General features: G+C 41.6%; 2 protein-coding genes across 2 annotated transcripts; one reads left to right on the top strand and one right to left on the bottom strand.

Annotated features, from left to right (window-relative positions):
• Positions 1 to 3,834: 3,834 nt before the first annotated feature.
• On the bottom strand, positions 3,835 to 5,640 carry LOC308299098 (ATP-binding cassette sub-family F member 2-like; the record flags this gene model as incomplete). The annotated part of the gene is made up of 1 exon (XM_080742822.1): positions 3,835 to 5,640. The coding sequence occupies one exon, from the start codon at positions 5,638 to 5,640 to the stop codon at positions 3,835 to 3,837; it is 1,806 nt and encodes a 601-aa protein (XP_080598948.1).
• A 5,810-nt stretch (positions 5,641 to 11,450) lies between these two features.
• On the top strand, positions 11,451 to 25,678 carry LOC308299039 (palmitoyltransferase ZDHHC12-B-like). Its single transcript, XM_080742765.1, has 5 exons — positions 11,451 to 11,582; positions 13,610 to 13,749; positions 17,250 to 17,342; positions 22,775 to 22,941; positions 24,454 to 25,678. Exons 1-5 carry the CDS (start codon positions 11,486 to 11,488, stop codon positions 24,776 to 24,778), a joined length of 822 nt encoding a protein of 273 aa, XP_080598891.1. The 5' UTR covers positions 11,451 to 11,485; the 3' UTR covers positions 24,779 to 25,678.
• Positions 25,679 to 26,048: the final 370 nt, after the last annotated feature.

Genomic DNA, 26,048 nt, shown 5'->3' with positions numbered 1-26,048 from the left:
ATTTTTTGGGTCGATTCTAATTAGGTTGTGGGATAATAAGGAGAATATGGGTAATAATAATAATAATAATAATATAATATAAAAAGCATTGGTAAGCTTAACAGAAATTGTATTGAATAGAATATTTTTACATGTACAAAAAAAAGTCCAAACATGTTTGGTAAAAACCAAATGAGATACTGTAGAAGCAGTGGTATAGAAGATGTCAATACCATCATGAAGAACACTAAAGAATATCTTATTCATCGTTAATAAAACATTTAGAACTGTGTTTGCTAATGTAGACTCATATGACCTGCTATAAACTAATATTGAAACACTTCATTATAGACATAAAACCTTCTATAAATATTGAAACAGTTCACTACAGACTCATATAACCTGCTATAAATATTAAAACATTTCACTATAGACTCATATAACCTGCTATAAATATTGGAACAGTTCACTATAGACTCATATAACCTGCTATAAATATTAAAACACTTCACTATAGACTCATATAACCTGCTATAACATAGTATCTTATAACAGTTCACTCAATCTGCTATAAACTGCTATTTTCTACAACAAGTCAAAGTGTTTAGCAGAAATCTGCCTCTAAGCTGTGAGCGGTCAGATAAGGTGTCAGTCAGGATTAGATCCACTTAATGCAGCTCCAAGCAGGGGCGTCAATTGGGTATGGCAGGGGTATGCAGCTGCCAAATAAAAGTTACTTTTAAATATAAATCCATGAATGTCTCTTTGTCTATCTGTGCTGGTTATTATGTTGTTAAATTACAGTAAAATAATTACAAATGCAAAATGTAACAAAATGGTCACTTTAACAAGGTATTGTAATTATATTCGCCACACTTGTATTCTCCCTATCTTGACAGAATGGTATATTCCCAGGTTCCGCAGGTCAGCTGCACAGGTGCAATGCATTATTGTTAATTGTGGCACATTTACTAACATGCCAAGTTTAGCTGCACTTGAACGACCGTTCCAGGCTGCCATATCCAGCCCAAGAAACCATAGAAATGGGGGGAAAAATAAAATGTATCATGCCTGTTGCTAAGGTATGGCAACATGACTGGTGTCAAAGGCGCGCGTGGAAGACACGCGTGCGCGCAGTAGGCCTATGGTCAGTGTGTAGGCTATAGTTTCAAGCAGAGTGCGCAAGCACAGTAGGCCTGTAGGTGACTGTAATCAGACTGTAATCAGCTGGGTATACATACAGTAGGCATATGTACAGTACCGTAGGCCTATGTACCGGTAGGTGACTGGGTTTTTTGAAGACCGTAGCCCTGAAACGGCTGACCATGTGGTAAGGTAAGGTAAGGTAAGGTAAGGTAAGATAAGGTAAGGATGACCATGTGTGGCCTGCTTGAGCGTTAGGTGCCAGTTGTCACCTCCACAGAGCAGTTCTAGTTTTATTAAGTGTGCCTGCCATGCAATGCAATGGCAAAACACTTATTGTAATCCGCCATACTTAAGTAAGTCAGTCAGTCAGTAATGTTCTTGCAAATTTCGGCACGTAATAAGTGCCGCACGATTTACGCCACCGCCGCAATATATACATCAAAACGTGCGGCTCGGCCGGGAATGGTGTGCTATTACTTTTCTTTCCGATCCGCGTTACCATTGCGACGTAATTCGCAAAAAACGACGCCAAAAAACCCCATTGACTTAGAATGGGGGAAACTTCGGCACGTAATAACTGCCGCACGATTTACGCCACCCCCGCAATATATACATCAAAATGTGCGGCTCGGCCGGGAATGGTGTGCTATTACTTTTCTTTCCGATCCGCGATACGATTGCGATGTAATTCGCAAAAAACTACGCCCAAAAACCCCATTGACTTAGAATGGGGGACTCCGAAAAAAAACCAGAAACTTTGGCGCCACATAACTCTGCCATACTTTTGCCTAGCAACGTCATTTAAAATGTAAAATGCTCACACAACTTTGGTCTTTTTCCGACCAATAGGGATGAGCTGTAATTGATTAAGCCCCGCCCCCTCTATAACAGGATGTGCCCTTCACCAAACAGGAAGTGCCTCTATAACTCATGAACTGTTTGTCGTACAGACTCGCGGCTGGTGTCATCTCAAAAAAAAAAATTCTCAATTTTTTTTTTCTCAAAATTTTTTTCTCAAAATTTTTTTTTCTCAAATTTTTTTCTCAAATTTTTTTTTTCTCAACATTTTTTTCTCGTGGGTAGAGCTGCGAGGGCCCGGTCATCGCTGCTTGCAGCTTTAATTCATTAATTGTCCATGACCTTAATTGGGGCCTATTTCGCCAAACAGGAAGTGCCCCTCACCAAACAGGAAGTGACCCTTGATCTCGTGAACCGTTTGTCATACAGACACGCGGGTTGCGTCAAATGACAAGATTAAGAGTCCTTAAACTTAATTGGGGCCTATTTCGCCAAACAGGAAGTGCCCCTCACCAAACAGGAAGTGACCCGTTTTCTCGTGAACCGTTTGTCGTACAGACATGTGGGTGCTGTCATATGAAGAACAATAATGTTAAAGCTTATGCAAAAAATGCTAATGTTAATAACGCTAATGCTAACACCAACCGCTACACAAGGTTGCACAGACTTAGCGAGCTGCAGGCACACTTAAAATTTCGTAGAAATTTTCTTTTCTAGTTGTATTGTTGCGACCGTCAAAACCTCCACCGGCTGTCAGTCAGTCTGTTTGTCAATCTGTCAGTCTGTCACATGTCACACGTCACACTTTTGCCCTTCTCATATCTCCGCCACCTCACACCTTCACTGTCATCATCAATATTTAATATCAATGGTCTTTGGTCAGGCATATCTCACATTACCCAATGTAACCAGACGTGCAAGGTAAAAAAAAAAGAGAGAAAAAGATACAAAATAGCCTTTCTTTGAAAAGGGAACAAGGAAATATTCTTTCTAAAGTTGTCATCGAGCCGCATCTGGACATTTTGCACTTTGGACACCCTCAACATCCACAGGATCAGACCCTTCCTCACCCTGGAGTCAGCCCAGCTCCTCTTCCTCACCCTGGAGTCAGCTCCTCTTCCTCACCCTGGAGTCAGCTCCTCTTCCTCACCCTGGAGTCAGCCCAGCTCCTCTTCCTCACCCTGGAGTCAGCCCAGCTCCTCTTTCTCACCCTGGAGTCAGCCCAGCTCCTCATCCAGCTGCTAGACACATCCCCTTGGAGAGACAGCTTTTCAGTTCCAAAAGCTACAGTAAAATGTACAACAGTTCAAGGAGTGTTACTCCTAGTTTAGATGTTGTGGAACTGCTTGCTGCGTGTGGATCTTGCATTTCAGATGCTCCTCATAAGAGTTGTAGATGTTATGTTCTTCAGATATTCTTCATATGAGGGTTAGGGTTAGGTCAGATGTTCTTCAGATATATCTCATGAGCTGGCTTGCTGCTTGTGGATCTCACTGTTCAGATAAGAGGTGAAGATGTTGTATTCTTCAGATGTTCTTCATAATGGGTTAGGGTTAGGTCAGATGTTCTTCAGATGTTCTTCAGATGTTCTTCAGATATATCTCATGAGCTGGCTTGCTGCTTGTGGATCTTGTGCTTCAGGGTTAGGGTTCTTCAGATGAGGGTTAGGGTTAGGTCAGATGTTCTTCAGATGTTCTTCAGATATATCTCATGAGCTGGCTTGCTGCTTGTGGATCCTCTTCTTCAGGGTTAGGGTTCTTCAGATGTTCTTCAGATGAGGGTTAGATGTTAAGTTCTTCAGATGTTCTTCAGATCTCATGAGCTGGCTTGCTGCTTGTGTATCTTCTTCTTCAGGGTTAGGGTTCTTCAGATGAGGGTTAGATGTTATGTTCTTCAGATGTTCTTCAGTTCTCATGAGCTGGCTTGCTGCTTGTGTATCTTCTTCTTCAGGTGCTCCTTGTAGGCCAGGATGTCCTTGTCCCAGACGGTGGTGGTCTGGTTCTCGCAGACCCAGATCTGCTGCGCCACCTGCTGGATGAGCCTGAAGTCGTGGCTGACCAGCACCACGCCGCCCTCGAACTGGTTGATGGCGTCGGCCAGCGCGTCGATGGTCTCGATGTCCAGGTGGTTGGTGGGTTCGTCCAGGAACAGCAGGTGAGCTCGCTGCCCGGCCAGCCAGGCAAAGCAGACTCTGCACTTCTGTCCGTCCGACAGCGTCCTGATGGGGCTGGTCTGCTGCTTCCCCGTCAGGCCGTAGCGCCCCACGATCTTCCTCATCTCCGCCAGCTCCTTGACCTCCGGGTAGCACTTCATCATGTACTCCAACGGGGACAGGTCCAGCTCCAGCTGCTCGGCCAGGTGTTGGTGGTAGCGGCCGATCTTCACGTGGGAGTTGGTGCGGATCATGCCGTCGGTGGGCAGCAGCTCGCCCGCCAGCAGCTTGAGCAGCGTGGACTTGCCGGCGCCGTTGGGCCCCACCAGGGCCACGCGCGTGTCCAAGTCCACGCCGAACTCCAGGTTCCTGTAGATGTAGGGGGCGTCGTCGCCCTCGCCGTACCTGAAGCTGACGTTCTGGACCATGATGACGGGCGGCGGGATCTTCCCGCACGGCGGGAAGCAGAAGGACAGCGTCTTGTCGCCGGCCACGCGCTCCGTCAGCCCCGAGGACACCATCTTCTGCAGCGTCTTCTCCTTGCTCTGGGCCTGCCGCGCCAGCTTGGCCGAGCCGTGGCCGAAGCGGGCGATGTAGGTCTTCATGTGCGCCATCTCGCTCTGCTCCCGGTCGAAGCGCTTGGTCTGGTTCTCCTCCAGCTCCTCGCGGGTCTTCACGTACTGGTCGTAGTTCCCCGTGTAGTTCTTCAGCTTGCGCTGGTGCAGGTGCAGCACGTTGGTGCACACGCCGTTCAGGAAGTCCTGCGAGTGCGACACCAGCACCAGGATGCGGTGGAAGCTGCGTAGCTCCTCCTCCAGCCAGACGCAGGCGTCCAGGTCCAGGTGGTTGGTGGGCTCGTCCAATAGGAGCATGAAGGGCCTGATGAAGAGCGCCCGGGCCAGAGCCACCCGCATCCTCCAGCCGCCGCTGAAGTCCGCCATGCGCTTGCGCTGCGCGGCGGCGCCGAAGCCCAGGCCGCAGAGGATGCGCGAGGCGCGCGCCTCGGCCCGCGAGGCGTCCAGCTCCTCCAGGCGCTCGTAGAGCTCCGTCAGCCTCTCGCACTCCGAGTCCTCGGCGGCCAGGCGCTCCGCCTCGCTCTCCAGCGCCAGCCGCTGCTTGTCCACCTCCATCACGCACTGCAGCGCCGTCTTGTCGCTGGGCGGCATCTCGCGCGTCAGGTGGTAGATGTCGACGTGCGCGGGCACGGGCAGCTCGCGGCGGCCCAGCGCCGACAGCAGCATGGACTTGCCGGTGCCGTTGAGGCCGAGGAGGCCGTAGCGCCGGCCCGCGTTCAGCTCCAACGACGTGTCGCTCAGCAGCTCGGCGCCGTGGAAGGTGAGCGACAGGCTGCTGATGTGGACGTCCGTGCTGTTGGGGTGCGAGGACAGCACCCCCGTCACCGAGCGCGCCGCCTCCTCCTCCGTCTGGCCGGCCACTAGGTGGCACTCTTCCAGCTCCTTGGTCAGGGAGTCCACGCCGTTGGTCTTCTCGGACCCGTTCCCTCCTCCTCCGTTGCTGCGCTGGCGGGCCTTGGCCGCATCCTTCTTACCCGGCTTCTTTGGCATGGCTGTGCTTCGTTAGAGGGACGTCACCACTTCTCCACGCTGACAGACCTCACGATGTCTCTCCTTCCACTCCGCTCAGCCGCTGTTTAAAGAGTGCGACGTTCCGGTAGTTTTTTATAAAAGCGTGATGATGTCACCACCCGTTCCCATATATGGTATTAATCCTGGTCAGGAGCACGTTGCCATGGTGATTAATTAATTAATAACAACAACAACAACAACAGAGGTAACAGCTGTGATGTGGAACTACAGACAGATTAACTAGCACTCTGTCGAGGTGCCAACTTGTGCCTTGTTATTTATTTCAGGTCACACTTGTTGTTGGTGACGTCACCTCCCATTAGATGACATAAACACAGGACGCTCAGATACACCAAACGTAGTCATTAACAACAACAACAGATATAACATTTCATATAATTTCGCCAAAATAAAAGCCTGGGTTTCCGAGGCTACAATGAATGTAATCCTTTTAGCATCCTTGTTTTTAAATCTGTGCATTTATTGTTAATAAAATATTTAATCAATCAATCAATCAATCAATCAACAATAAAAGAGGACTGCATGCTGTCTCACATTCTCTTATTCACTTATAGGCCCAAACAGGCAACGCAAGAGCATGGAGACAATCTTGTTCCTTTTATTATTCCAATATAAGCTCTAATTCCACTCATCTGACTAATATCATATATTAACTAGAAATACTGTTCCTTCGAAACAGTGTGGGCTCGCTTCCAACCCAAAACAATAATAGTAAAAGTGTCAAGTTCCCAGGCAATGCTCTCTTTCATTTTACTGACGTAAAATGGTAATGCAAATACAATGTAGACAAGCAGTGTTATTACATGAACTTAAAGGACCAGGTCACCTTTGGGACAACCAGATCTTATTTTATTGTTGTGTGGGACACGATCAACACAATGTTGAGTTATTTTTTGTGTTCAATCTGTGTTTTTAGATATTTTAGTATTTCAGTATGCTACAACTGGTCATATGATGCATTTTGCATCATATGATGCATGAGATGATGCAATATCATGCTACAAAGCATCATATGACCAGTTGTAGCATGCTGAAATACTAAAATATCTAAAAACACAGATTGAACACAAGAAATTACTCAGGATTGTGTTGATCGTGTCCCACACAACAATAAAATAAGATCTGGTTGTCCCAGAGGTGACCTGGTCCTTTAACGGTATGGACAATTAAATCAAAATAAAATTAAAATATAATGTGGACGGGTAAACAAACAACAAAAGTTCGAGACCAGTAGCATGTTGGGAACTGAAGTTATGGCTGTTTAAAGCCTGGGAAGAAAGAGGGGGGACCTGTGTGTGTGTGTGTGTGTGTGTGTCCTCAGGGGTACCTGAACCACACTTTGCAAACCAGCAAACCACATCAAAGTAATAGTACGCAGATGGTCCTAATATTGACAAGCTTTTTAAAAACAGCAGATCTACAAGATCACAACATGTCGCAATGTCACATTGTAGATCAGCTTCTTACAATTAGACAAAGTATTAAGTGATTCATCTACCGTATGTTTTGTATTAATAATAAAATCTGCAAAGTAACAAGTAACTAAAGCTGCCAAATGCAATTGCAGTGGAGTATAAGTAACAAAAGTGTAAAGTAAAAGTTGGTATACAGTACGGGACATGCTGATCCAAATGCATATGGGATATACTAGGATCCAAATGCAGACAGGCTGCAATTCATGGCTTTTAAAGTGTTTGGGGTGTGGTTTTGCCAGGTGGGTCCACTTCGGTTGATCGTCTGATTTGGAAATGCATTGGTTGTGATATCTCCCTGACAACCAACAACAACCACACAGAGTGTCCCTGCGGGTTCTAGGATATATACTGTAAATCCCATCGCCCGGGAACCTTATTCTTTTTAAGTTAAATTTCTAAAACACTACAAAACATGTGTCAAAGACAAATACAAGCAAACGTCTCCACAGTAACACAGTAACAGTTGTTTGTGTGTGTGTGTGTGTGTGTGTGTGTGTGTGTGTGTGTGTGTGTGTGTGTGTGTGTGTGTGTGTGTGTGTGTGTGTGTGTGCGTGCGTGCGTGTTAATAATTATTATTATAATTAATAATAAAATCTGCAAAATAACAAGTAACTGAAGCTGTCAAATGCTGTATTTATAGTAGAGTATAAGTAACAAAAATGGAAATTAGAGTAAAAGTACCTAAAAATTGTACTGTAGGTACAAGTACTTGTATATACTTGAGTAAATGTACTTGGTTACTTTGCAGCACCACTAGCCTTACATTAAGACGCATTCTGCCGAGACTTTCGCATTCTGATGTTGGGGCTGCAGCTATCCCAAAGCCAGAATGCGGAAGCCACTGCAGGTGCCACTTATGTAAGGCTACAGCACCACAGAACAGCCAATGACAGACAGGCCTTTAATCACAGCTGTGTCAATCATTAGAGTGGAGAGGGACATATATAGACACTTATAGTTTTAACTCAGAATATATACATCACACAGCTTAGATATTTGGATCAAATCAGAGAGCAGACCTGTGTGAACGCATTGATATAAATAGCATATCTGAAGTGTGAACATTACAGCCACAGCGCCTTAACATAAACATGGGTCCCTTTCCTCTGTCTACACTCACTAAACCCATTGGAAATGCATTGGGTGCTTAAAGTTAAACATTTTTTTTTTTTTATAATTATACTACAAAACATTTCAAAAAGAAAAATACACGCGCACGTGTCCTCAGTAAGCTGAACACATAAAAATTTGAATGGTGTTGAAAGGTGTAAGCGTTTAGGAGATGAATCACGCCAAAGTTTTGAGGAGATACTGACTAGTATAGAAATAAATAAATAAATAATGAAGATAACATACGTGTGCTCGCCTTCCAGGCGAGCCCACAATAAACATAGCCTAAATATATGCGGTGAAAACATTAAAATTAGCCTTAGTCATGGCCCGCCCACTCAGCATCCCCCGGGTGCTGAAGTCACATTTTGAAGGGGAAAATCCTATAGAGTTAACACAGATATTGCACATTTAATGCAATTTCCGAATAGTAAACTATAAAATACGGCTAGCATGATCAAGAACATTGATTGATTGATTGAAGGCTTTATTAGAGATATCTTGCAATCTGTTCGTAGACTATTTTCTCCATGACTTTGGATATGGAGCTAAGAATGGAAACGGGGCGGTAGTTTCCAGGGTCCAGTTTGCTACCTTTTTTGTGCAGGGGGGTTACTTTTGCTAGTTTGAAGTCCTGGGGGACATGACCCTGTTCGATGGAAAGGTTAATTATGTGGGTAATGATTGGAGCAATGGTGGCGGCTGAATCTCTGAGAAATCTAGCTGGGATTTTATCAAGGCCAGTGGCCTTGTGTTGAGGTAGGGCGCTCAATTTTTTAAACACTTCATCAGTTGTCACTGTGGAAAGTTTAAAGCTGTCTTTTCTGACGCCCAGTTTTTTGTAGAATGTATTAACAAATTCTTCACCATACCGCCCAGATGGGGCGACCAGTCTTTTGACCAGTGAACGGGCTGTGGTGGTAAAGGTTTTGTTAAGATGGGTAGCCACTTCACCTTTGTCAGAAATGAGGGCGGCGTCCGTTTTGATGTTTATGTTGTGGCATATGGTTTTTGATTTTAAGCCTAATTGGTTGTTAAGCAACTTCCATAGGTCTCGTGGTTTGTTTTTGTATTCATCGATTTTGTCGTCGATGTAGTTTTTTTTGGCGGTTCTAACTAGGGCGGTTGTCTGGTTTCTAAGTCTCTTGCATTGAGCAGTAAGATGCTCAACGTGGATTTTGAGGTCAGGGTTGAATTTTTTACTGAGCTTTTTGCAGCATTTTCGTTTTTCATCGTATTTTTTGTCTCTGAGTTTAGCTGATTCTGCAATATCTGAGTTATACCATGGCTCTTGGCGGGCTTTAACCCTGGTGGTATTCAAGGGGGCCACGTCGTCTAGAGCATTGGTCAATTTGGTTTTAAAACCACACCATGCTTCTTCGACATCAGTACACTGCAGCTCTGGGGAAAAGTCTACACCCGCTAGTTTGAGATTAAAAGCCTCACTGGAGTAGTTCTTCAGGCTTCTAGCAACGACAGTTCTGTGGCCACTAGCCTTGGGTTTGTGTATTTTTCGGGTAGATTAGATCATATAATGATCACTAAGACCGCATACAATAGCCCCGCTAGCGGTGACTTTGGACTTGTCAGTGGTTACGACGAGATCTATGAGGGTTTGAGAGTGCTCTGCCACCCTGGTGGGTACTGTGACAAGCTGAGTGAGGCTGTATTGATTGCATAACCCATCAAAGGACATGTGTGTACATCTTAACACAAGACAGTAAAAGGCACAAAGCATTATAATTTACTTTACCGTTCGAAATAATGATTTGTTGGCTTTAAGTCCAGCGATTTATGTGATAGTTTCCCCTTCTAAATTGATGTCAGCACCCGGGGGATGCTGAGAAATTTGCCGAGTGGGCGGGTCGTGAATAAGGCGGCGATCCGATGTAAATATTCCGAGAATAGCCGAAGTGGATCGGCTGTTTTCGGCGCACAGCCTAAACACATGTCCCTCACTGCACGCCGTACTCTCATCACTTGACAGACGGCTGGCCAATCGCGGCTCAGCTTCTGCGCTGCCATGACGGAACGACAACAATAAACAAACGGAGCTCTGAGAAGATAATATTATATGATTATATTATTATTATAAAATATACTATAACATAACATCATCATTACAACGATACTGTCTGTAGAATGATAGCATTATTATAGTTTAAAACTATCGTTGTTATTAATATTATGATCAGTGCGTTGTGTGGACGTTAGTGATGCTTCGATAGACAGACAGTCAGTTGGTCCTGTTCATGGATATTATAGACATTATGTGGTCTACAGTGGTTATTCTATAGATAGATAGATAGATAGATAGATAGACAGACAGACAGACAGACAGACAGACAGACAGACAGACAGACAGACAGACATTATGTGGTCTATAGTAGATGATAGATAGATAGATAGATAGATACCTTTATTATCCCAAGGGGGAAATTCAGTTGTCCAGTTGTAGCACAGCAGTATACAGTTATTTACAAAGTTACAGAGACGTAAGAAAAAAGATAGATAAGAGGGGAAAAAAACTAAAAACAAAAACAAGAGCAGTACAGTACCAATAATGGTTATATAATGGTTATTCAGATAGATAGATAGATAGATAGATAGATAGATAGACATTATGTGGTCTATAGTGGTTATTCTATAGATAGATAGATAGATAGATAGATATACACTATGTGGACTATATTAGTGATAGAGAGAGTTCTCCAGACAGACAGACAGACAGACAGACAGACAGACAGACAGACTGCTGTGTTCAATAGGACCATAGATAACATGGAGCTGCAGCTGACAATATCATGATAGGATCATGTTAGGATCATCCCAGCAAACATTTTGAGGTATATTAGACATCTAATATACATCTAAACTTATACCAGACGTCTAAGTTTATACGTATAAAAATGGTCTAGATTTGCAAGTTTTTTAGACGTCTAAACTTAGACTAGACGTCTAATATACGTCTAATAGACGTCTAAGTTTATACCTGGGTCTAAATTTAGACTTCTAATAGACGTCCGTCCGTAAGGTCTAAATATAGACGTCTATTAGACGTCTAAATTTAGACCCAGGTATAAACTTAGACGTCTATTAGACGTATATTAGACGTCTAGTCTAAGTTTAGACATCTAAAAAACTTGCATATCTATACCTCTGGTAGACCATTTTTTATACGTATAAACTTATACTTCTAGTTCAAATTGTTTAGTGGGATGTTTAAGAATGTGTTTGGTTCTGGCTTCCTGGTAAGGACAGCTCATGTCATCCTGACCTGGGTCATCACTTTGATTCTGTTCCTACATGATACTGGTGAGTCATACCTACCTTACCTTACCTTACCTTACCTTACCTTATACCTACCTATACCTATACATGATACTGGTGAGTTATATCTACCTACCTACCTACCTTATATCTACCTTACCTTACCTTATACCTAACTTATATCTACCTATACCTATACATGATACTGGTGAGTTATATCTATCTACCTACCTACCTACCTACCTACCTACCTACCTACCTACCTACCTACCTACCTACCTACCTAGCTACCTACCTATCTACCTTATACCTACCTATACCTATACATGATACTGGTGAGTTATACCTACCTACCTACCTACCTACCTACCTACCTACCTACCTACATTTTTCGGTTGTTTAGACAGATATCTGGTGTTGTGTTTATAGACTGTTGCGTTCCCTCTCAAATGAGCACTTGCCCAGTCGGGCAACCTGAGACCAAACTCCACCTGCCCCAAAGTTTTACTTACCTGCCAGACCCGTAAGGGTCCATTTGCTTCCATTTGTACACTCTCAGAGTCACAGAGCTGTAAGGGTCCATTTGGTTCCATTTGTACACTCTCAGAGTCAGAGTTACAGAGCTGTAAGGGTCCATTTGGTTCCATTTGTGCACTCTCAGAGTTACAGAGCTGTAAGGGTCCATTTGGTTCCATTTGTGCACTCTCAGAGTCACAGAGCTGTAAGGGTCCATTTGGTTCCATTTGTGCACTCTCAGAGTTACAGAGCTGTAAGGGTCCATTTGGTTCCATTTGTGCACTCTCAGAGTTACAGAGCCGTAAGGGTCCATTTGGTTCCATTTCTACACTCTCAGAGTCACAGAGCCGTAAGGGTCCATTTGGTTCCATTTGTACACTCTCAGGGTCACAGAGCCGTAAGGGTCCATTTGGTTCCATTTGTACACTCTCAGAGTCACAGAGCCGTAAGGGTCCATTTGGTTCCATTTGTACACTCTCAGAGTCACAGAGCCGTAAGGGTCCATTTGCTTCCATTTGTACACTCTCAGAGTCACAGAGCCGTAAGGGTCCATTTGGTTCCATTTGTACACTCTCAGAGTTACAGAGCTGTAAGGGTCCATTAAAATATTTTTTAAAACATTCTTGAGAGCAACGTTTAGTTGTAAATGTCGCTGTGTGGTTGTTTACATGGTTGACATGTTGGTTACAGCACAAGATTCACGCAGTGCAGCCTGAGTGCAGCAGGTGTTCTGAGTCTTTGATTAGCAGCGGTCTGTTATCGGGGAATATCAGACCTCTGATTTCAGCGATTGACCAATCAGAATCAAGCATTCAAACTAGACGGGTAATAACTAGGGCATTAACGAAAAAGTCGACAAGTGGACTGAGTCAACTTCATTACACAAGTCGACTCCCACCAGTGAAGTTGAAAGTCGAAGTTGAAAAAAAAAATATTTTTGCTCCATGCATGCGTCTGTACAGCATTCAAACAGTATGATTGCTTATTGTCAAGGACGGAATGATCCAATATTACAGTGCTACATTACATTTGGTATAACATGGTTCTATTGTGAAAATAGCAGATCTACATGCTCAGGCCTCGCATCATGTAGATCGGCTATTTTCACAATTTCTGCTTCTATATATTTGACAATTTGGACAATGTTTAATTTGTCATTTTAGAGGTATTAAAAAGTCCTTAAATTGTCACTTTAGAAATGTGCAGATACCCTCTATACACTTAAACTTAATGATGGTTTGTTTACTGTTGAGAGAGAAAACAATGTTTCACATTAAGTTAATCATCTGGGGACCCCCCAAAATAATTGGGGGGTCGTGTGTGATGTGATGCCGTCATCAAACGATAAAGTCGACTTCAACTCAACTTTTTACTAAGTCGAGTCGACTTGCAAAAATCACAAGTCGTTAATGACCTAATAGTAACATGTTTTCTATCATGTATGTTGTATGTTTGTAGATCTGTCCAGACACCAGGCTACAGGTCTGGTAGAACCCGTCCTGTTTGTTCTTCTGGTTCTGGTGTCCGTGTTGTTAACATTATATCATGTATTACAGATCTGTCCAGACATCAGGCTACAGGTCAGCTGGTTGAACCCGTCCTGTTTGTTCTTCTGGTTCTGGTGTCCGTGTTGCTCTACTTCGCCGTCTCTCTGATGGATCCTGGCTTCATCCTGTCAGACGACCACCATGTGCAGGTGATGACCTCTGACCCCTAAGGTCCCTAAGGTCATCCAGGATGACCCTAAGGCACATATGTCAGGACCGGATCCGGCCCACGAATGAATTATCTATGGCCCCTGGGATGATATTTAATTACTATTAGAACCGGCCCGCAGGTCGCAGCCGCACACAAAACAGCGCAACACAACATGCTAAATTTACAGATAAGGCCAGCCAACCACAAACTACATTTCATGCTTTCCTTAGACAGACAGCTGAAGCCAACCAATCACAAACCAAAAAGGGAAATTTGGATTTAGAATGGAGGATGTAAAACAGTGCGTTCATGTGTTGTGTGTGCGGCCGTGACTCGTCTCGTGCCGTCCTCCACATTGTCACATGGAAGCAAAGCAACACAAGCAACGCTGTACAGTTCAATGAGAAGAAAGTCAGTTCCCCATCAAAATAAATAAACTCTGCATGCTTACAACGCATTGCCGCGATCCGTGACACATTGTGAGTTTTAAATGAACATTGAACCAGTCCGGCCCTCCACTTGTAGCACATTTTGTTTTTTGGCCCTCTGTGTGACTTTGACATCCCTGCCCTAAGGTCATCCTGTCAGATGACCACCATGTGCAGGTGATGACCTCTGACCCTAACCCTAAGGTCATCCTGGATGACCCTAAGGTCACCCTGTCAGATGACCACCATGTGCAGGTGATGAAGGTGGAAATGTCCACTTTTACCCAAAGAGTAACACAATAAACACAAATAGTAACACAATAAATGTCCACGTTTACCCAAAGAGTAGTCTCGCGAGGCCAGACTGTTGCCTCCGCGATTTGGCCAAATGCTCCTGTCAACAGTCTGGCAAACCGGAATAGAAACGATGAGTGTGAGATAAAGCGGATGTGGCGCAACCGCTCCCTTGGTGTAGTAGCAATAACATGTCCTACTGGAAGCGTTATGTCTCCTTTCAAACTTTTTTGGGGCGTTATTTCGTCTTTCTCTGGTGTTGTTGGTGTTACCTCCATGATGTTTTCAAACGTTTTCTTAAACCATACACCCATAAAAAAAATAGGCCGCTCGAATGACTCTGTCTGAGCTATTGTGTTTGTGTTATGTTTCCAATGGGACTACAGTTCAGTGCAGCACTGGCTACTTCCGATATTCCGTTCGGGAGCTGTCGTTCCAGACTCTATATAGCATTCTGAGATTGTGGAATAGTTGTCTGGCTACGCGAGACTACCCACAGAGTAACTCATTAACCAATTTAGGTCTAGATTTATTGAATGCTTTAACCAGTGAAAAATTGCAGATATACAAGATCTGCTATTTTTGAAAAAGTCGTGAAAATCTTTGAATATGTATTTTCAAAGTGAACGTTTGTAACTAAAATTTTGCTTCTGGGGGGGTCCCTGGAACTAAATATTTTGAGATGGGGGTCCGACTGTCCATGCCAAATAAATATAATTTTGGGGGTCCTTGACATGAAAAGGTTTGAGAACCACTGACATAGTATTCTCTCAAGAACAGACTAACTGAGCTCCAGTTAAGTTAAAAGGACCTTTTCTTTGGCGATGGCTGGCCAGATTGCTGACATAGAAACATAGGGTTTTTCAAAAAACCTTTGAAGGATTCAAAAGACACTTAAAGAATCTGGTCAAAAAATATCTGCTATTTTTCAATAGTTAAAGCATAAAATAATGATACACTATAATGCGTACCCGTTCTGAATGGGTCATTAAACGTTGGAAACGAGTAAATCTAAACCCACAGACTAGGTTAAGTAGGTTTCCATGGATACGGCTGGTAGGGACGTCCTGGAAGTGTAGTCTTAAGGCAGAATTAACGACATTCTTTCCAGTGAGAAAACAGACTGTCAAGTTTGAATGAATATCACAAACAACGCACAGCCACTCCCCCAGACAGAAATTCACAGATGATTTGTTTGTTTTTGGAACGCAGTTCTTATATGACGTTATCTAAAGGGGAGCACACACTGAACGCGGACGGCTGCGCAGTGCCGCGTCGCGGTATCGACGCACGTGAAGTGCCGCACGGTAACCCCAACTGGATGCGTCGCGCTGCCACACAGCACATCCATCGCCCCCGGTGGGGAGAACCATGGGAGAACGTGTTCAACGCGCGGCAACGCTGGACAAATAGAACAGTTACAATTATCTCAACGATCTACAAGCACACAACGCCTCGCGATGCGAGGCGTTGTGTGCTTGTAGATCGGCTGTTTTCACTACTTTTGTACATTTTATAGACGATAAATACAAAACGGATGGTTCTGGACATACAAGGTTTCCACCCGACAACGACGATATGCTATAAATATAAGGTGCTGGGAGTGTAAATTATAATGTAGGGGTGCCTCGGATTAAAACAATATTCATGGGGTGACCTGGGTTTGGGAACCCCTGGCCTACAGGACCGCGCCCGCTCGCCTCGCCGCCTCTAAACTTCTCTGCACGGCCGAAAAAGCCGCCCGCCTCTCATTAAAGATGAATTACTAGGAGGCAGTGACCGGGTATCGTCTGGAGGGCCCTATATTGATTGATTGATTTATTTATTGACATATTAACATACAAGCATACAATTAGCCAAAAGGATGAACACAAGAAAGCTGGTAGGCTTATTTCCATTATGGTCCTTTCCAATACAATATAATACAATATAATACAATATACAATACAATAATACAGTGCAACAATATTCTCTAAAGGCATCTTACTGTTGCAAATGGGACACAGTTATAGTTATGAAAATTGTCTTTTTTTCATTTAGCCATCTTTTGTGTGAAGATTTAAAAGTGTCCTTTGAGACTATGGATTTAAGTTTCTTAGGAAGTCCATTCCACAGAGTATAGAACATGTACTCTTTCCCAGACCGCTGTTGAATTTGTATGGTACAACGTCAGTAGAGCTGCCTGTAGTTATACCGATGGGTGTCTTTGACATTTACAAAATATTTGACCAGATACCAGGGTACCTCCCTGTTCTTTATTCTGTGAACCATGCGTACTTTTGTGTGCGATTCTCTCTCCTCGACTCGCAGCTTTAGGCTATGAAAATGTGCTGGGAGAAGACAAGTTCTGGGATGAAGTCTCAGGATTAGTCTAATCATTTTGTTTACACCCTACCTTTAACTAAACAAAGTTAGTTAGTTAAAGGAACATGCTAAATGCTAACACGTGTTACAGTGAGGAGGCTAACATGCTAAATGCTAACACTGTGTTACAGTGAGGAGGCTAACATGCTAAATGCTAACTCTATGGTACAGTGAGGAGGCTAACATGCTAAATGCTAACACTGTGTTACAGTGAGGAGGCTAACATGCTAAATGCTAACTCTATGGTACAGTGAGGAGGCTAACATGCTAAATGCTAACACTGTGTTACAGTGAGGAGGCTAACATGCTAAATGCTAACTCTGTGTTACAGTGAGGAGGCTAACATGCTAAATACTAACTCTGTGTTACAGTGAGGAGGCTAACATGCTAAATGCTAACTCTGTGTTATCAGTTCACGCTGGGCGTTGCAGAAGAAGAACAGGACATGATTCCCACCAACAACAAGTCACTGCGTCAGCGCCGCTGTGGACACTGCCTCCTGCAGGTAGGATGAACACGTTGCAGGCATGCAAACTTGTAGCTTTTCGGCCGTTTTGAATAAAAATTGGTCATTTGTGTGAATCGTGCAGATTCGTTAAAAAATGTGTTTAAGGGGGTGGGGGAGTGTCGTGTCGTCAGAGCAGCAGTGAGAAGAGGAGCGTTTTATTTCTTATTCTCGGCTACGTCCGTTTTGTCAGTACAATAGTGTTGAATGTGGATGGGGAAGTGGGTTGTTTCATTTTTTAACAAATCAAGCGCTCCCTTCTCTTGCATGTGACGTCAATTCTTCTTAAAAATAAGTAAAATGCAATGAGCCAAATGATCTTTTGAACGGCTCTTTGAAGTGAGCCAGATCCATGGCTCTGGCTCACTTCAAAGAGCCATGAATTGCATCTCTACAGCCACTGCACTGAATCTCAATGAATGAATGAGTTTAACTCTAACCTAATGAATGAATGAGTTTAACTCTAACCTAATGAATGAATGAGTTTAACTCTAACCTAATGAATGAATGAGTTAAACACTAAACCTAATGAATGAATGAGTTTAACCCTAACCTAATGAATGAATGAGTTTAACACTAACCTAATGAATGAATGAGTTTAACTCTAACCTAATGAATGAATGAGTTTAACTCTAACCTAATGAATGAATGAGTTTAACTCTAACCTAATGAATGAATGAGTTTAACTCTAACCTAATGAATGAATGAGTTAAACACTAAACCTAATGAATGAATGAGTTTAACCCTAACCTAATGCATGAATGAGTTTAACTCTAACCTAATGAATGAATGAGTTTAACTCTAACCTAATGAATGAATGAGTTTAACTCTAACCTAATGAATGAATGAGTTAAACACTAAACCTAATGAATGAATGAGTTTAACCCTAACCTAATGAATGAATGAATGAGTTTAACACTAACCTAATGAATGAATGAGTTAACCCTAACCTAATGAATGAATGAGTTTAACTCTAACCTAATGAATGAATGAGTTAAACACTAAACCTAATGAATGAATGAGTTAAACTCTAACCTAATGAATGAATGAGTTAACTCTAACCTAATGAATGAGTTAAACTCTAACCTAATGAATGAATGAGTTTAACTCTAACCTAATGAATGAGTTAACTCTAACCTAATGAATGAGTTAAACTCTAACCTAATGAATGAATGAGTTTAACTCTAACCTAATGAATGAATGAGTTAAACACTAAACCTAATGAATGAATGAGTTAAACTCTAACCTAATGAATGAATGAGTTAACTCTAACCTAATGAATGAGTTAAACTATAACCTAATGAATGAATGAGTTTAACTCTAACCTAATGAATGAGTTAACTCTAACCTAATGAATGAGTTAAACTCTAACCTAATGAATGAATGAGTTTAACTCTAACCTAATGAATGAATGAGTTAAACACTAAACCTAATGAATGAATGAGTTAAACTCTAACCTTATGAATGAATGAGTTAACTCTAACCTAATGAATGAGTTAAACTCTAACCTAATGAATGAGTTTAACTCTAACCTAATGAATGAATGAGTTAACTCTAACCTAATGAATGAGTTTAACTCTAACCTAATGAATGAGTTTAACTCTAACCTAATGAATGAATGAGTTTAACTCTAACCTAATGAATGAGTTTAACTATAACCTAATGAATGAATGAGTTAAACTCTAACCTAATGAATGAATGAGTTTAACTCTAACCTAATGAATGAATGAGTTAAACTCTAACCTAATGAATGAATGAGTTTAACTCTAACCTAATGAATGAATGAGTTAACCCTAACCTAATGAATGAATGAGTTTAACTCTAACCTAATGAATGAATGAGTTAACTCTAACCTAATGAATGAATGAGTTAACTCTAACCTAATGAATGAATGAGTTAACTCTAACCTAATGAATGAGTTAACTCTAACCTAATGAATGAGTTAACTCTAACCTAATGAATGAGTTAACTCTAACCTAATGAATGAGTTAACTCTAACCTAATGAATGAGTTAACTCTAACCTAATGAATGAATGAGTTAACTCTAACCTAATGAATGAGTTAACACTAACCTAATGAATGAATGAGTTAACCCTAACCTAATGAATGAATGAGTTTAACTCTAACCTAATGAATGAATGAGTTAACTCTAACCTAATGAATGAATGAGTTAACTCTAACCTAATGAATGAGTTAACTCTAACCTAATGAATGAGTTAAACTCTAACCTAATGAATGAATGAGTTAACTCTAATCTAATGAATGAGTTTAACTCTAACCTAATGAATGAATGAGTTAAACTCTAACCTAATGAATGAGTTAAACTCTAACCTAATGAATGAATGAGTTAAACTCTAACCTAATGAATGAGTTTAACTCTAACCTAATGAATGAATGAGTTTAACTCTAACCTAATGAATGAGTTTAACTCTAACCTAATGAATGAATGAGTTTAACTCTAACCTAATGAATGAATGAGTTTAACTCTAACCTAACGAATGAGTTTAACTCTAACCTAATGAATGAATGAGTTTAACTCTAACCTAATGAATGAGTTTAACTCTAACCTAATGAATGAGTTTAACTCTAACCTAATGAATGAATGAGTTTAACTCTAACCTAATGAATGAATGAGTTTAACTCTAACCTAATGAATGAATGAGTTAACTCTAACCTAATGAATGAATGAGTTAAACTCTAACCTAATGAATGAATGAGTTAACTCTAACCTAATGAATGAGTTAAACTCTAACCTAATGAATGAGTTAAACTCTAACCTAATGAATGAATGAGTTAACTCTAACCTAATGAATGAGTTAAACTCTAACCTAATGAATGAGTTAACTCTAACCTAATGAATGAGTTAACTCTAACCTAATGAATGAGTTAAACTCTAACCTAATGAATGAATGAGTTAAACTCTAACCTAATGAATGAGTTAACTCTAACCTAATGAATGAGTTAAACTCTAACCTAATGAATGAGTTAAACTCTAACCTAATGAATGAGTTAACTCTAACCTAATGAATGAGTTAACTCTAACCTAATGAATGAATGAGTTAACTCTAACCTAATGAATGAGTTAAACTCTAACCTAATGAATGAGTTAACTCTAACCTAATGAATGAGTTAACTCTAACCTAATGAATGAGTTAAACTCTAACCTAATGAATGAATGAGTTAAACTCTAACCTAATGAATGAGTTAACTCTAACCTAATGAATGAGTTAAACTCTAACCTAATGAATGAGTTAAACTCTAACCTAATGAATGAGTTAACTCTAACCTAATGAATGAGTTAACTCTAACCTAATGAATGAATGAGTTAACTCTAACCTAATGAATGAGTTAAACTCTAACCTAATGAATGAGTTAAACTCTAACCTAATGAATGAGTTTAACTCTAACCTAATGAATGAATGAGTTTAACTCTAACCTAATGAATGAATGAGTTTAACTCTAACCTAATGAATGAATGAGTTTAACTCTATCCTAATGAATGAGTTAACTCTAACCTAATGAATGAGTTAAACTCTAACCTAATGAATGAGTTAACTCTAACCTAATGAATGAGTTAACTCTAACCTAATGAATGAGTTAAACTCTAACCTAATGAATGAATGAGTTAACTCTAACCTAATGAATGAGTTAAACTCTAACCTAATGAATGAGTTAACTCTAACCTAATGAATGAGTTAACTCTAACCTAATGAATGAGTTAAACTCTAACCTAATGAATGAATGAGTTAAACTCTAACCTAATGAATGAGTTAACTCTAACCTAATGAATGAGTTAAACTCTAACCTAATGAATGAGTTAAACTCTAACCTAATGAATGAGTTAACTCTAACCTAATGAATGAGTTAACTCTAACCTAATGAATGAATGAGTTAACTCTAACCTAATGAATGAGTTAAACTCTAACCTAATGAATGAGTTAACTCTAACCTAATGAATGAGTTAACTCTAACCTAATGAATGAGTTAAACTCTAACCTAATGAATGAATGAGTTAAACTCTAACCTAATGAATGAGTTAACTCTAACCTAATGAATGAGTTAAACTCTAACCTAATGAATGAGTTAAACTCTAACCTAATGAATGAGTTAACTCTAACCTAATGAATGAGTTAACTCTAACCTAATGAATGAATGAGTTAACTCTAACCTAATGAATGAGTTAAACTCTAACCTAATGAATGAGTTAAACTCTAACCTAATGAATGAGTTTAACTCTAACCTAATGAATGAATGAGTTTAACTCTAACCTAATGAATGAATGAGTTTAACTCTAACCTAATGAATGAATGAGTTTAACTCTAACCTAATGAATGAGTTAACTCTAACCTAATGAATGAGTTAAACTCTAACCTAATGAATGAGTTAACTCTAACCTAATGAATGAGTTAACTCTAACCTAATGAATGAGTTTAACTCTAACCTAATGAATGAGTTAACTCTAACCTAATGAATGAGTTTAACTCTAACCTAATGAATGAGTTAACTCTAACCTAATGAATGAGTTAAACTCTAACCTAATGAATGAGTTAAACTCTAACCTAATGAATGAATGAGTTAAACTCTAACCTAATGAATGAGTTTAACTCTAACCTAATGAATGAGTTAACTCTAACCTAATGAATGAGTTAAACTCTAACCTAATGAATGAGTTTAACTCTAACCTAATGAATGAGTTAAACTCTAACCTAATGAATGAATGAGTTAAACTCTAACCTAATGAATGAGTTTAACTCTAACCTAATGAATGAGTTAACTCTAACCTAATGAATGAGTTTAACTCTAACCTAATGAATGAGTTAACTCTAACCTAATGAATGAGTTAAACTCTAACCTAATGAATGAATGAGTTTAACTCTAACCTAATGAATGAGTTTAACTCTAACCTAATGAATGAATGAGTTAACTCTAACCTAATGAATGAATGAGTTTAACTCTAACCTAATGAATGAATGAGTTTAACTCTAACCTAATGAATGAATGAGTTAACTCTAACCTAATGAATGAATGAGTTTAACTCTAACCTAATGAATGAATGAGTTTAACTCTAACCTAATGAATGAATGAGTTAAACTCTAACCTAATGAATGAATGAGTTTAACTCTAACCTAATGAATGAATGAGTTTAACTCTAACCTAATGAATGAGTTTAACTCTAACCTAATGAATGAATGAGTTAACTCTAACCTAATGAATGAATGAGTTTAACTCTAACCTAATGAATGAATGAGTTTAACTCTAACCTAATGAATGAATGAGTTAACTCTAACCTAATGAATGAATGAGTTAAACTCTAACCTAATGAATGAATGAGTTAAACTCTAACCTAATGAATGAATGAGTTTAACTCTAACCTAATGAATGAATGAGTTAACCCTAACCCTAACATATGATGGGTGTGTCTGGCTCCATAGCAGCCCATGCGCTCCAAGCACTGCCAGACGTGCCAGCACTGCGTGCGGCGCTACGACCACCACTGTCCCTGGATCGAGAACTGTGTGGGCGAGAAGAACCACCGCTGGTTCATCCTCTACCTGGGGGTCCAACTGCTGGTGCTGCTGTGGGGGCTGGGCATGGCCTGGTGAGTCCTTACCTTCTTTATCTATTAGCATAGTCCTTACCTTCACTATCTGTCCTATATGTGTTAGCATAGCTCTACCTGGGGGTCCAACTGCTGGTGCTGCTCTGGGGGCTGGGCATGGCCTGGTGGGTCCTTACCTTCACTATCCTTTAGCATTAGCATAGTCCTTACCTTCACTATCTGTCCTATATGTGTTAGCATAGCTCTACCTGGGGGACACATTTAATGCAATTTCCGAATAGTAAAGTATAATATACGGCTAGCATGATCAAGAACACAAGATAGTAAAAGGCACAAAGCGTTATAATTTACTTTACCGTTAGAAATAATGATTTGTTGGCTTTAAGTCCAGCTATTTCTGTTATAGTTTCCCCTTCTAAATTGATGTCAGCACCCGGGGGATGCTGAGAAATTTGCTGAGTGGGCGGGCCGTGAATAAGGCTTATTAGCATAGACCTTACCTTCACTATCTGTTAGCATTAGCATGGCTACTTTTTGGCAAAGAGGTTTGGTGTAGCGGGGAAAAAGAGCAGACTAAGTACAGAGTGAAAGGTCAAGTTTATTAAGTATTGACGGTTCAAGTGGTTAAATATCTGAAAACACAAATTGATTTTTGAATCCAAAATACACTGATGATTGTGCTGTCAAACAATGAAACTATATGGAATCTATAAACAGGTTGTTCATCTCTCTCTCAACTAAGGGGTCCCTGCTTCATCTCTCTCTCAACTAAGGGGTCCCTGCTTCATCTCTCTCTCAACTAAGGGGTCCCTGCTTCATCTCTCTCTCAGCTAAGGGGTCCCTGCTTCATCTCTCTCTCAACTAAGGGGTCCCTGCTTCATCTCTCTCTCAACTAAGGGGTCCCTGCTTCATCTCTCTCTCAGCTAAGGGGTCCCTGCTTCATCTCTCTCTCAACTAAGGGGTCCCTGCTTCATCTCTCTCTCAACTAAGGGGTCCCTGCTTCATCTCTCTCTCAGCTAAGGGGTCCCTGCTTCATCTCTCTCTCAACTAAGGGGTCCCTGCTTCATCTCTCTCTCAACTAAGGGGTCCCTGCTTCATCTCTCTCTCAGCTAAGGGGTCCCTGCTTCATCTCTCTCTCAACTAAGGGGTCCCTGCTTCATCTCTCTCTCAACTAAGGGGTCCCTGCTTCATCTCTCTCTCAGCTAAGGGGTCCCTGCTTCATCTCTCTCTCAACTAAGGGGTCCCTGCTTCATCTCTCTCTCAACTAAGGGGTCCCTGCTTCATCTCTCTCTCAGCTAAGGGGTCCCTGCTTCATCTCTCTCTCAGCTAAGGGGTCCCTGCTTCATCTCTCTCTCAACTAAGGGGTCCCTGCTTCATCTTTCTCTCAACTAAGGGGTCCCTGCTTCATCTCTCTCTCAACTAAGGGGTCCCTGCTTCATCTCTCTCTCAGCTAAGGGGTCCCTGCTTCATCCCTCTCTCAGCTAAGGGGTCCTTGGCCTGAAACCGCTGAAGACCCCTGAACTAAACTAACAGTGACTCCTCCCTCCGCAGGTCCGGCCTGAGAAGCCCCGCCCCTGCGTCTCCGTCGTGGCCGATGTGGCTTCGTGCCAACGGTCTGCTGCTGGCCGTGGCTGCTCTGCTGGCTCTTTTGGCGCTGACGGTCGTCATGCTGCTGGGCAGCCATCTGTACCTGGTGTCTCTCAACACCACCACCTGGGAGTTCATGTCCCGACACCGCATCTCCTACCTCAAACACCTGGGGGAGCAGAACCCCTTCGACCGCGGCCCCGCCTCCAACCTCTGGGGCTTCTTCTGTGTGTGGGGGAGCGTGGTCTGGGAGCAGGTCTACTTCAGGGAGGGAGACCACCCTGTTTAGACCCTCTGTAGACCACCCTACAGACCCTGTAGACCACCCTACAGACCCTGTAGACCACCTTATAGACCACCCTGTTTACAACCTTCTGTGTGTGGGGCAGCATGGTCTGGGAGCAGGTCTACTTCAGGGAGGGAGACCAACCTGTTTAGACCTTATAGACCCTCTGTAGACCACCCTATAGACCATATAGACCACCATAAAGACCATATAGACCCTCTATAGACCCTACAGACCCCTATACACCCACCCTGTTTACAACCTTCTGTGTGTGGGGCAGCGTGGTCTGGGAGCAGGTCTACTTCAGAGAGGGAGACCAACCTGTTTAGACCTTATAGACCCTCTATAGACCACCCTACAGACCCCTATACACCCACCTTATAAACCACCCTGTTTACAACCTTCTGTGTGTGGGGGAGCGTGGTCGGGGCGAAGGTCTACTTCAGAGACCACCCTGTTTAGACCCTAAATACCCTATAGACCCTCTACATAACAGACTACCCTATAGACCACCCTACAGACCTTATAGACCACCCTATAGACCCTCTACATAACAGACCACCCTGTTTACACCCTCTACTCCCCCTCCTTCAGTGTGAGCCGCGCTGCGCTGTCAGCTTGGAGGTCGGCTATTTTCAGAGCGTGAATACTTTATTCTTTGTTGTACTTTGATCGCGTTTAGTTTGTTTGTTTGTTAGTTTGTTGTGAGAAATCAAACTCGTTGACTGAACAATCCTGGTCCAGAGAAACTAGCTCTTGTCAAAATGTGTGGTTTAGTTTTTTGGAAAGTTAAAATTCCACAAGTTGTTTTCCCTTTTCATCTCTTAATGTTTTCATTATGTTTAATCTCCTGTAATTATTGAAATGATATGAATTATTGTGCGCAGAACATTTGACGGGCTCCGATCGGCTCAACGATATTTATATATTTATATCTATTTATTTAAACAAGAGTGAGGAAATGTGTTTGTATCGTCAGCAATACGTTAACGTGTGTAATTTTTAAAACTAACGTAGCGTTTTGTAACAGAAACCCTGGTGTGATTTAGTTTTTTATACGTAAAGTAATGACTTGTGGTGAGATTGGTGTAAAACCTTCAGTCCATTTCAGATTTTACCTTTCCAATGCCGATAGCAATAAGTGTGTTCTTTCACTCCCTGTTTCATGTGTAGAACGCTAGTCTCGCCTAGCCAGACAACTGTTCCACAATCTATGAATGCTACTGTATGTATACTGTATGTATATACTGTATAGAGTCTGGAACTACAGCTC

This window comes from Nannobrachium achirus (assembly GCF_963921795.1).
Source record: "Nannobrachium achirus genome assembly, chromosome: 15".
In the NCBI taxonomy this organism is placed as follows: Eukaryota; Metazoa; Chordata; class Actinopteri; order Myctophiformes; family Myctophidae; genus Nannobrachium; species Nannobrachium achirus.
Note: the sequence above shows the minus strand (reverse complement) of the source record. Positions and strands in the feature narration are given on the sequence as shown.

Coding starts and splice junctions, on each gene's coding strand:
- LOC308299039 (XM_080742765.1), top strand. CDS start 11,486: ATGTTTAAGAATGTGTTTGGTTCTGGCTTCCTGGTAAGGACAGCTCAT. Junction 11,583..13,609: donor TCTGTTCCTACATGATACTG/GTGAGTCATACC, acceptor CATGTATTACAG/ATCTGTCCAGACATCAGGCT. Junction 17,343..22,774: donor GTGGACACTGCCTCCTGCAG/GTAGGATGAACA, acceptor CTGGCTCCATAG/CAGCCCATGCGCTCCAAGCA.